General features: G+C 48.2%; 2 protein-coding genes across 3 annotated transcripts; one reads left to right on the forward strand and one right to left on the reverse strand.

Annotated features, from left to right (window-relative positions):
* The first annotated feature begins 338 nt into the window (after positions 1–338).
* LOC124073121 (keratin, type I cytoskeletal 13-like) lies at positions 339–5,203 on the forward strand. Its single transcript, XM_046415104.1, has 8 exons — positions 339–854; positions 2,159–2,241; positions 2,986–3,142; positions 3,337–3,498; positions 3,589–3,714; positions 4,091–4,165; positions 4,258–4,403; positions 4,905–5,203. The coding sequence occupies exons 1-8, from the start codon at positions 393–395 to the stop codon at positions 4,969–4,971; spliced, it is 1,278 nt and encodes a 425-aa protein (XP_046271060.1). The 5' UTR covers positions 339–392; the 3' UTR covers positions 4,972–5,203.
* A 505-nt stretch (positions 5,204–5,708) lies between these two features.
* Positions 5,709–10,639, reverse strand: si:dkeyp-113d7.1 (uncharacterized protein LOC407709 homolog). 2 transcript variants are annotated; one of them, XM_046415100.1, is made up of 3 exons: positions 10,051–10,639; positions 7,972–9,096; positions 5,709–7,631 (listed from the first exon to the last, which is right to left on the reverse strand). In XM_046415100.1, the coding sequence occupies exons 1-2, from the start codon at positions 10,522–10,524 to the stop codon at positions 8,008–8,010; spliced, it is 1,563 nt and encodes a 520-aa protein (XP_046271056.1). In that variant the 5' UTR covers positions 10,525–10,639; the 3' UTR covers positions 5,709–7,631; positions 7,972–8,007. The 2 variants fall into 2 exon arrangements, with proteins under 2 accessions (XP_046271056.1, XP_046271055.1); XM_046415099.1 differs by having other exon boundaries at positions 5,709–9,096.
* Between the last annotated feature and the right edge of the window lie 1,521 nt (positions 10,640–12,160).

Here is a 12,160-nt window from a genome sequence, read left to right on the forward strand (position 1 = left end):
GGATGGATCTAACTCTGCATTATTTGTGAGCTGCAGGAAACATGACAGGTTTGTGAAGCAGCTGGTAAAACACACACCTGAACGCACAGCAGGCAGCTCAGGTGCAGTGCAGTCTGAAACGCTGTACAGGTAAGAGGGAGCATACAGTGGCTCAAAACGTACCATAAAATATACTCAAAATACAAGTACTTCACAGTCATACCTGAGTACTGGAATTTGTGTACTGAGAAACTCTGTGGGGTGTGGAGTGTTGACCGCGCCCTCACCTGCAGCTCAGCCCACCTGAGCACCTTTAAAAGGAGGAAACGGATCCCTTGCTGCTCACTTCTCTCCTCTCAGACTCCACCGGAGCAGGCAGACCAACAAGCACCTCCATCAACTCCACCTTCGTGATGTCCATGGTAATCTCCTCCTCACGGAGCTCCATGATGGGTGGCGGCGGCGGCGGCCTCATCATGGGGCGGGGATCCTATGGTGGCATGAGCTCATTCAGCATGGCAGGAGGAGCAGGAGGTGGTGGTGTCAGGGTCTCCCAGGCCAGCAGGAGCTTCTCTGCTGGGGGTGGCGGCGGCGGTTACGGCTTCGGTGCAGGTGCAGGTTTTGGTGCGGGCGGAGGTGTCGGCGCAGGCTTTGGCGGAGGGGCAGCAATGGACGACAGCCTCATTGGCAACGAGAAGTTCACCATGCAGAACCTGAATGACCGCCTGGCCAACTACCTGGCCAAGGTGGCGGCGCTGGAGAAGGCCAACGCCGAGCTGGAGCTGAAGATCAGACAGTTTGTGGAGAGCAAAGTCGGCCCCACCACCAGGGACTACAGCACCTTCTTCGCCACCATCGCAGACCTACAAGGGAAGGTGAGGAAGAGGGGCAGCATGGGAAATGGTGTTTAATGTGTTCTGCTGGAGGTCAACTTCTGTTTTTTATATTTTATAACTTTGTCAAAATATGGAAAAAAGACAATTTATGAGTTAAACAATTGATAACCAAAGTTTGAAATTAGTGCGAATTAAACACTGCAGCACTCAACTTCCATAAACGACAAAAATAGTGAAAGGAAAGGAAAAGATAAAAAGTAGCTCAAGAAAAACCATCAAATAAAATACATTTCAGACACATGATTATAATATCCTACTGGTTTTTATAAACACAATACTCAAAATGTCCAGGATGGCAATAAATTGTTTTTCATGTAGTAACTGGTAATTATTTATTAATGTGAGCATAAAATTAGATTAGTGTAACTGTGGTCGGTTTGGCTTCCGTAACAAACAACAATCAGGGACAAAGTTCTGTAATTGGATGAGTGAATCAGGACTCCTGCTGGGCAGATGGATGTCTCGGTATGAAGACAGGTGGAGCTGTGTGTAAGTGATCCAGGTGAGGCTTCTACGCCTCAAACCTGCTGCACGCCGACCACCTGAAACTCTTTTCAACCAGGTGCAAGACGCTCTGACTTCACATCATCCCGTGGGCCTCAGGGGGCCGATTTTGTTTTGAACTTTATTCTGCTTCAGAAATTTAACTGATCAACAGAAAATCACTCAGAATCAGAATACTTTACTGATCCCTGGGGGAAATTGCGTAATGAGCAACAGTTTGATAAGCAAATATAGCAAAAGAATGTTCTGCTTTTATGTGACATGAATCAAAAACAGTGGTTTGAGGAACAGGGAAGTAAGCAACTTTGAAAAATACATTAAAAACTATTAACATCAATAGCAAAAATAATCTCAGGTTTAAAGATTTAAGTTCTTTTTAAAAACTGAGCAATTGCTGAGCAAAGCAATAAAATTTATCAAACAAAAACCACTGCAACTGTGGCAGCTCTCGCCTTCCATAGAAAATCTGTAAAGAAAAGACAAAGAAGCAAAGCGAGCAGTGAATCAGGCTCCCAGTGAACGGATGGATGTCCCTGACCCAGGTGTCAGGTGTCAGTGATCACCTGACACACAGGTGAGGCTTTTATACAGTACCTGCCTACTAAAGTTGCAAACCTGTGTGGGACACCTCCTGAAATAAAATGTTGGACAGTAAATAAAGTTCACTATGCGGTAAACTAGGAGTCAGAATGTAAATCTGTAAATCTCTCAGATTCTGTCTCAGTTTTCTATCCTCTGACATCGTGTGTGTCATCATCATCTGTTGTTTGTGTCTTCAGATCCAGGACGCCATCATCGCCAAAGGTACCGTCATGCTGAGCATCGATAACGCAAAGCTGGCTCAGGACGACTTCAGACTCAAGTGAGTGACTCTTTGTTTGTTTGCTTCCTGTAAGATCTGTGACTCAAACAGCACATTTATCAGTCCCACAAAATAACTTCCCAGTGAGAAATTAATTCTGGATGGAAATGATTTTCTCGCCTTAAAGAAGAATCACCAGAACAAATCAGAGATGAGAGCGGCAGACGTCCTGCAGCTGCATCACGCCCCCTGCTGGCTGCTGCAGGAAACGCAGCAGATCGATTTGCTGTGGCAACAAAATAAAACCAAACAAAATTAAATTAGGGTGCTGAAAAAATAAATATTTAGAAAGAACTTAGGGGCCTTTTTAAACCTCTCAAAAGCTGCCATTTGGGGATGTGTGGTAAAGAATGTTATCCTGTTTATCAACTATAAAAAACTTGGTTATTTTTTAAAGCTAAAAGTTATTTTGGGTGCTGTTTCTAAAATATACATAAATACATTATCCACTTTCAGTTTTATTGGTGTATGCTCCTCATCATTTTACTGTCTCATTTGGTGTTAAACTGTTAGTCAGGTTGTTTCATTGTGTTACATAAATATAGATAGATAGATATACTTTATTGATCCCAGGCTGGAAAATAAAGTTGTTTTTGTGTTAATAAAGCTTGAAATTTAGACAAATTTTAATTTAATTTAGACAAGGTTTCTACACACTCAACACAAGTTTCACAAAGGCTGATAAAATGACTGAAAAAAGTAAAACTCTCACTCACCTCACTTGGTGCTGTACCAAATTGTCAGGTACGAGAACGAGCTGTCGATGCGTCAGTCGGTGGAGGCCGACATCGCGGGCCTGAAGATGCTGCTGGGAGAACTGGGCGTGGCCAAGACCGACCTGAGCATGCAGATCGACTCCTTGAAGGAGGAGCTGGTGTCCATGAAGAAGAACCACGAGGAGGTACTGACCACACCTGAGAGCTCAGGTGGTTGTTACTGAAGGAGCTGTTAGGCAGGGTTAATGGACGGGTTATAAACAGTAATGACAGCAAGCCAGCAGTCATGAATCCACCTGAGATTTTCCTGCTCAGATACGTCAAAGAGGCTTCAGCTCTGTCTGAACACCACCTGAACTTAGCCTCCTTCCTCCTGCAGGACCTGCTGAGCATGAGGAGTCAGATGAGCGGTCAGGTGAATGTCGAGGTGGACGCTTCTCCCCAGGAGGACCTCACCAAGGTCCTGGAGGAAATCCGGGAACACTACGAGGCGGTCGCCGCCAAGAACCGCAGAGACCTGGAGAACTGGTACCAGAACAAGGTGGGGAGGAAACGTGTCTGTTTGAGAAGCCTGTCACCTGTTTGTTTGGCTTCCTGACCATTTCCTTCTCACTTTCTCTTCTGCCCTCAGTCGGATATCATCAGCCAGGAGGTGGCGACCACAGAGATTACGCTGAAGTCAACAACCTCAGAAGTGAAGGAGGTGAAGACTCAGCTTCAGGCCCTGGAGATCGAGCTCCAGTCGCAGCTCAGCATGGTGAGGCTAACCAGCGTTAACTGTGTTAGTCTGCAGGGAAACCAAAGTTCACTTTTAAATAGTTGGCTTTATTGTTTTGATACAAATTTGAAAAACTCCAAAAGACTAACATAAACACACATTTGTTTCCCGTCATCAACAGTTAAACATAATTTGTCTGAAGCTGTACGAACAAAGCCAGCAGCGCGTTTTAAAGCTTCACGTGTAGAAAACTTGAATCAGGGAAGTGAAAACATCTACATGTTAAAGTGTCGATGAGGAATACTGATGTGAGACGATCTCCTTCCATTTGCTGTTTGCTGTTTTCACCTCACTGTGGTGTGGACACGTTGCCCGGTTGTCCCGTCTGTCCTCTAACTCGTCCGTCTCCCTGCAGAAAGCATCTCTTGAAGGCACGCTGGCCGACATCCAGAGCCGCTACGCCATGCAGATGAGCGGATACCAGATGCAGGTGAGCAGTTCAGGCTGCTGGGAATGTGCTGAAGTGTGTTAGCTGCAGTCAGCCTCAGCTCTGACGCAGGATGTACCTGTGTGACCATGCAGGTGAGCTCTTTGGAGGAGCAGTTGGTGCAGCTGAGGGCCGACCTGGAGAGACAGGGACAGGAGTACCAGCTGCTGCTGGACATCAAGACCAGGCTGGAGATGGAGATCGCGGAGTACAGGAGGCTGCTGGACGGAGAGGGAGTCGGGTAAGATCCCAGCTTCAGTCCTGAAACCAGTCCGACCTCATGGTCAGCCTGACGAGGCTTCAGCTCCGACTGTCAGATAATGAGACTTGGAGTTTGGAGCGAAACGTTCATCGACAGCAGATAACGTGTCCTGCTGCTCGCTTCAGCAACTGCACAAGCTGCTACCTTAAAGTGTCTGTAATTCAGTGACAAAACATCCATATTGGACTGACTGTCCAGAAGTTTCCATCCAAATTAATAGCAAACTTTAAACACATTTTAACCAAATTTCCCAATTATGAATGCAAGTTTTGAATGCGAGTTCACTGGCTGATGGAGACCAACAGCAGGTGATAGCATTAAACCACCGCAGGACGCGGAAACGAGACAGCGAAGGTCAAACTATGGAAAACCTCAGGATGAGACACAAACTCAAGAACATTCAGTCTGAAGGTGTTTTATCCGCTCTGAACTCAGAGCAGGAGTTCAGGTGTCCCGCTAACATCTCTCTCTGTCTCTCAGATCTTCGGCTCTGACTTCCTCCTCTTCCACCAAAGTCATCACAAAGGTCATTGAGGAGACCATCTGAGACCAATCACACGTCTGTCTGACCTGGCAGAGTCAATTCAACCCATCAGAGACCAGGATGAAGTGTTTCTCCTCTTCATCAGGCCCCACACTGATGTTCTGCTGTCATTTAAACCATCTTCAGTGAAAAGCTTGTGCACTTGTGAGGGGAAAGTTTGAGCTTCCTCGACAGTCGGCCTTGTTAACAAATCCTGTGTGTGGTGCTTCAAGGAATAAAACTCCACTAAACTCAACAGAAAGTGTTCGAGTGTTTCTGAACAAATGGCTGAAAAGCTGAGAAATCTAAAATCTAAATGTAAAAATAAGTCACTGAAAGTTAATTTAAAGAGTTAACTTAGGAGTTAAATGACTGACCTGTAAAATAAAGTAAAATAGTTTATGGAAAGCAGAAATTAAGTTTAGTTTCAGTTGCACGAAAATCAGTTTTTATCAACTGAGGATTTAAAGTGTTGAGTCTCCATCCAACAAGCAAAGTCCAGTGACATCAATGAAAGGTTTTTCCTGAGGTTTAAACAACAGTATGAAGTTTATTAACTGTAGAAAACTTTATATTTCACTAAATTTTCGTGTTCGTGCTGCTGACTTCATGAAAAGCCTCAAAATGATTTTCAATACATTAACTTCGGGACGTCTCGGGTGCACTGAGAGGAAAACGTGACATGAAAAATATCCTGTAATGACGTGAAACACGATTGACTGGCAGCAAAGCCACATGAAGGAAGCCAAGCGGAGCCGACGTGTCATTAGTTTCTTTAATAATTATTTTCCAGTACAAGATGCTGCATCACTTTTGTCTTTTTTGCTGCTGTTTTTTTTTTATTATTTTTTTAAGAATTCCATAATCAATAGAAGATTTGTACACAGTGAGCGATCCGGACGGGTTTGTTTGGTCCTGCTGGAGCCCAACGACTCTAAAAACTTTTCAGTTTCTGATGCGGCGATACTGGAATGATTTGAAGGAATGTCGTCAGCAACACAAAGATCACCGCGGGGTGTGTTCATCAATCAATACTGCTCAATAAAAAACGTAAAAAACGCCTGCAAGTAACCACACCTCAAGTGAAATACTAGTAAACTGGGAGCAAGTACTCATAGAGAAGTACTCACACGGTTGGCAAAAACTGCAGTGAAGACGCACTGAGGGCTCTGAACCAGGACCCTGCCTACCACAGAGTCTAAAGGCAAAGGTGATTCTGAATCCGACTTACGAATTCCTAAAATAAATAATGAAGGTGTTTCCCAAGTTCTGAACCTGCAGCAGCAACAAAAACCTTCATTTCATTCAAGGTTTTGACGACTTTTCAGACTCATGCACGCTGATGCCACTCTGTTACGTCATCTCTGAAGGAAAATGAGCGGCGTGCAAAAGTCAGTTTGGCCAAATGGAGAGTGAGCATTCAACTGGACCGTACATAAAGATGGACGACATGAGAGCTCCTGCACAGCCCGTCTGGTCCGCCTGTCCACTCCCTGTTAGTGCTACAAGTGGCTGCAGCTCACCTGGGGGGCACTCGCGAGGTCGTCCTCAATGAACCGCAGTAAAAGGAGAGAAGTGGCTGAAATACTTATTGACACCCACTTCTAGACCAAAATGCCCAGATTTTATTTTAGTTTTTGCAAATATAGCATTGATGATATATCAAAATACTAAACCCGTTCATTTTTCTTACAGGGCAAACAGTTTTGCCTGTATAGCTCTAGCATTCGGCTAACATATGCTGACTGGTCGTTAAAGATTTATGACTAGCAGCGTTAACGTTACGGTGGGCTAACTTCATTGGTTTTGTGTTTTATAGTCCTCATGCATTTTCCTCAAGAGAGCTACAGCAGACGTTACAAGAAAAATCGGCAAAAATCTCATCTATCATCTCAATGGAACTATACCGTTTGTACTGCTTATACAGAAAACATAACGAAAACTGGATAAAATGAAAAGTTTTTTACCCTTAAAAGGTGCATTTTGGGGCTACAGCTCCATAAACCCCATTCATTCTGGACTACCTCACGAGCGCCCCCTACGTAACCAGAAGTTCTCCTATAGAGTTCTCTTACAGAACTGAATAAGCAATAACCTGGACGCCACCTGGTGGCTGGCTGCAGTACAGCTTATAAGTCCCTCCCCCTCCATTTTAGCACATGACACATGAGCCAAACAGTTTGTTGAACATCATTTTTGTTTTCCAGATGAACTCTAATGCGTTCTACTCTACAGTATCCCTGCAGTTCCCACTCAAAGTACACTTCACATAAATTTCTGTCACTTTAATTAGTTCTTATCGTCCTGATATTGATTATTATTGATATTTTGCTTTTTGATCATTTTGGACTGCAGGAGGGCCGACAGCAGAAACAAAACCACAAGGTGGGGTGCAAACCGGATATACTGGATGTTGTGCATTAAAGGGCCTCTGGAGCTCATCCAGAACACTTTGCTTGCATTCTCAACAATTTCCGAAACATTCGAGGCTGGGATTTGTGTGCTCTGAATACAGTTTACAGACACTGTACTGTGAAGTGTATTCACCACTCTCTCCATCATCACACACATGTACGTGTACTCACTGTGAAGTACCACTTTGGGAAACACCTGTACAAAGAAAACACCCGATGTGATTGGTTGTTCTCAGTAAACGGGGTCCTGGTTCATCAGGAGCTGCTGGTCTGTTTTAGTAAGAAAACAAATCAAGTACTCACACTTGGTTACTGAAGTATTTGTGCTTATGTTTCAGTAAGTACTCCAAATCAAGTACTGGGACTTGGTCCTCAAGAGACTCTACACTCACTACAGTTCAGACAGACCGGATTATCTACAGGCCCCACCCGCAGACACACAGAACAGAACACACACACACGCTCACACACACAGACACTTGCATAAGAGCAAATCAGTCAGTCCACCCTGCCCGCATATATAATGCAAAAGAGCACAAAAGGTATGAAAACGTATGAAAAATTCTTAAGGAAAACTTAGATATAGTATTTATAAAAAGAGGAATAATACTTTGTTTTGGAGAGGTTAAAGGGTCAGGAGTCTGTTTTAGCTACTGTCGCTGCCCATCGTGCTGCTGCTGCTGCTCGCCGTGTCCACTCGCTCTCGTTTGTGGATCTGCTCGTGTGCTTTGAGGTGGCCCGACTGGCTGAAAGTCTTCCCACAATGAGGGCAGGCGTACGGCCGCTCGCCCGTGTGGATCTGCTGGTGAGCCTTCAGATGGCCGAGGCGGCCGAAGCTCTTGCCGCACTGCGTGCAGCCGAACGGCCGCTCGCCCGAATGGATCTTCTCGTGGGTTTTTAACACGCCCGAGTTGCTGAAAGTCTTGCCGCACTGTGAGCAGGTGAAGGGTTTCTCGCCCGTGTGGATCTGCACGTGGTTGCGGTAGCTCGTCTCCTTGCTGAAGCTCTTGCCGCAGTGCTGGCAGCAGAACGGCCTCTCGCCCGTGTGGCTCAGCTGATGGGCCTTCAGCTCCTTCGACTGGCCAAAACTCTTGCCGCAGGTGACGCAGATGAAGGGACGCTCGCCCGTGTGCAGCCGCTGGTGCGATCGCAGGTCGTCGGCCTTCGTGAAGCCTTTGGGACAGTGGGCGCACACATACGGCTTCTGGCCCGTGTGGATCAGCTGGTGTCGTTTGAGGTTTCCCGCCTGACCGAAGCTCTTGCCGCACTGTGAGCAGGTGTAGGGTCGCTCCCCGGTGTGGATGCGCTGGTGGGTTTTCAGGTTTCCCAGCGTGCTGAAGTTCTTCCCGCACTGCGTGCACGAGAAAGGCTTCTCCCCCTGCATGTTGCGAGGCTTCCTCACCGTCGGGCTCTGGGTTTTGGTCGTGATGACCAGACTTTCGCCTCCTGCCTGCCCGGTCGCAGCAGGTGTCACCTCTGCCGCCGCCTTCCCCTCCGCAGCCGGCTGCAGCTCATACAGCGCCCCCCCTCCGAACTCAGGGTCCAGTTTTCCCATGCCGTCCATCAGCAGGGTGTCGGGCCGCAGCTTGTTGAGCTCGGTGCGGAGCTCGGCCATGTGGATGGACTCCAGGCCGTTGTGCTGCAGGTGGGAGGACATGGTGCTGGACTCTGTGGTGTAGTAACACTGCAGGTCCACGTGGTGGTCCGACTTTATGTACTCCAGAGTGTCCGTCACCTGCAACAAACAGTTGAGCTTCAGTCAGAGACCTCAGAGTCGCTCTATTAGCAAACGACACATCAGTCAGACTCGTGAATTCACATCTGAAGGTCAGCAGGAGTTGAGCGTCTGCTGCTACAAACCGAATCCTCGTCAAACACGTCTCTGCCAGGTGACCTCTGCTCAAGTCCTGTACTTACAAGTCTTGTCTCATACTTTGACTGCACCTCAGAGGTAACAGTTCTTACTGCACTACATCAGTCTGTCAGCTTTGCATTACACATTAAACTCTGCACGTTAAGCAGCAAATCAACAGGAGCGTTTTTAAAACACCACCTGTCTCCATCCACGGAACACCGTGCGGTTTTCACAGTCAGGTTTCAGGCTTCCTGTCTGTCCACACTCATGTCACACCTGTAGTGACTGACAGAGAGCCTCATCACCTGAAGCTCAGCATCATCAAGTCAGTGAGCCTGCAGTGGACTACAAAGCCTCAAATATGGCCGCCGCTGCTGCTGCAGAGAAGCTGCAGACTGTAAAACATGGAGGCCTCACACACACGTTCCACAGTTCCTGAGTTCTGCTCATTTTATCACAGAGATGCTTCAGAGCTCACCTGACAATCCTCGTGTTTTCAAGACGTTTTAACTGTCGCTGTTTTTTGAGTTGTGCATTTTGTGGCATTTTTAAACTTTCTGTCATGTGAGTGACAGCAGTTTGTTCTATCAGTGCAGGAAGGTGTTTCAAAGATGCTTCTGTCATAACGTACTGCGAGGGGGAGTCAGGACTGTGTGTGTTTTACTAAAGGACAGCAATTGAAAGGTTTGCTTTGAGACTGTGTGACTCTGGTGAGCTGACCTCTGATCCATCTGAGACTTCAGCTAACATTAATGATGGATCAGCTGTTGGTGTTTATTGCGAGTGTGTTTACAGGACAGAGATATGACCAGGTGTGTCAGGGTCCATTTTTACCTGGGAGATGTAGTCAAACACAGAGCTGGGCTCATAGTGTGACTTGAAATCAAGCTCTGTGACGTCGCTGTGGTGGAAGTGGCCCAGGTGGTGGCTGCCGTGGTGACCATGATGCTCAGACTTGATGTAGTCGAGGCCGCTGATCTCCATCTTGATCTGGTCCTGGCCCAGCTCGGCAGTGGACAGCGGCTGGATCTCTGACAGGTCCACGGTCCGGATGGGCTCCAGGTCTCCGTCCTCTGGCTCGCTCTTCACACAGGGCAGCATCACCAGCGGCTCGGCGATCTCCGCCGCCAGCGAGCTGAGCGTGGGCGTGGGGCAGTCAGAGGAGAGGAGGGCAAGAGTCGGAGTCGTGGTGGTGGAGGTCGGCCCCGGGCCGCAGTCCACCTGCAGGGAGGCGTCCAGGGGCGGGGGAGGGGAGCCGCACTCGGGGGGCAGGCCGAGGCTCAAACACTCAGTCTCTAAGTCTGTCATGGTGAGGGGCGGAGCTTATCCTCCTCACCTCAGTCTGCTTCAACAACTGAAGGATGGCTGCAGGTATAAAAGTTCACCTTCTTCCTCTCCAACTCCTCCTCCACCCTCCCTCCCTCCCTCCCTCCCTCCCTCCCTCGTGAAGAAATCTACCTGTCCTGAGGCAGAAGGAGCTGAGAGGTAGAGGAAGTGTCCCTGAGCGTCTCCCGTGGGAATCCAACCAGACGTCGGCGAGACGTCGTGCTGATGTCACCACCCACACCTGACAGGGATGAGCCTGCAGAGAGAGGAACAAAATCACAGTCAGCTTCACCTCCTCCTACGAGCTCCCTGCAGAGGAGCTGAGAGGTGTGAGGTCTGATGAAGGTCTGGCTGGAGCTTCGACCTCTTCATCAGTTCCTCTGCAACAAAACTGCACTTTTCAGAGGTTAAGATGATCATTTCACTATGAACACACTTCAGTCAACAGGAGCTCACAAACACATGGATGCCCGTGAAAGCCTCAGCGCTGAGTCCAGATGTCCTGAGCTGGTCCTGAATGAGCAGGGCTGATCTGGGTTCAGTCAGCTGACAGGGTGAAAACTGCCGTGAAGATCCGAATGTTAGAGACGCAGCAGTTACTGCTCTGACATGAATTCAAATCAGCGTGGAAGCAGAAAGCCAATCTAACCTGTCGACACACACTCACTGCTTTCTGACACAATCGAATATCTTTGACAAGGATCAATATAACGTACAGGTCTGCCAGTACGTGTCCTCGTCCCCAGCAGCTCAGGGCTTTCGACTCCCTCGGCTCGTGGCGGCCCGCGATCCAAACAATTACTGTTTACTACCAAAAAGGGACGACTGCCAGGGGTCGAGTCCAGCAGAGGCGGGACAAGAAGTTCTGTGTCAGGTGTCCTGCTGTCCCCTGACAAAATATCTGCTGTCAGTACAGTCCATGTGGACAGGACACCTGGACGACAACACTCCGACCACCACACACACACACACTGAAAAGTTTGGAGGCTGGCTACTCCGAGCCCCGGCAGCCGTTACCGTCAGAGTACAAGTGTGCACTTCAGCCCGTAAAGAGGCCGAAGTTATGAACGGACTGCTCCGCTGAGAGCAGCGGCCGCCCGGGCGTGCGGTGTGCTCAGGTTACCTGTCTCCAAACACTCAGGTAGCCTCTTCAACTCGCCACGCAGCCGCTGCACGAACTGACTGCAAGAATCCGGCGGTGATTTTTTTCTCAAAGGATGTCTGTCCGCCTCACAATAACACGACATCCTCCGGTTTGAGCGCAGGAAGTTTTAGTTTCGGCGATTCTTGCGCTCAGAGTGAAAAGTCTCTCTGACAGAGGAGGGAAATGTGTTTACAGCCGCTTTTCTGACATACAAAGACAGGGCAAGATGCCATGTCTAGCTAGCTAGCAGAGCTAGCCAGTGGCCATCTTGTTTATCACCCTAACGTCGCTTGCAGCCTGCTAAGCTAACTAGCAGGCTAGCTGGTGTTAGCATGGGGGAGAAAGTGAGAGTGAAGCGGGGAGGAGAGGCAGGCGGAGGGGGAGTCGCGGTAGGTTAGCCTCCTCCGCTGTCTCGGCCACTTTTTTGCATTTAGCACGCTGGACTGGGCGCAGCGGGGAGCGGCTGACAGCCGC

Source organism: Scatophagus argus, chromosome 16, assembly GCF_020382885.2.
Source record: "Scatophagus argus isolate fScaArg1 chromosome 16, fScaArg1.pri, whole genome shotgun sequence".
NCBI classification, from domain to species: domain Eukaryota; kingdom Metazoa; phylum Chordata; class Actinopteri; family Scatophagidae; genus Scatophagus; species Scatophagus argus.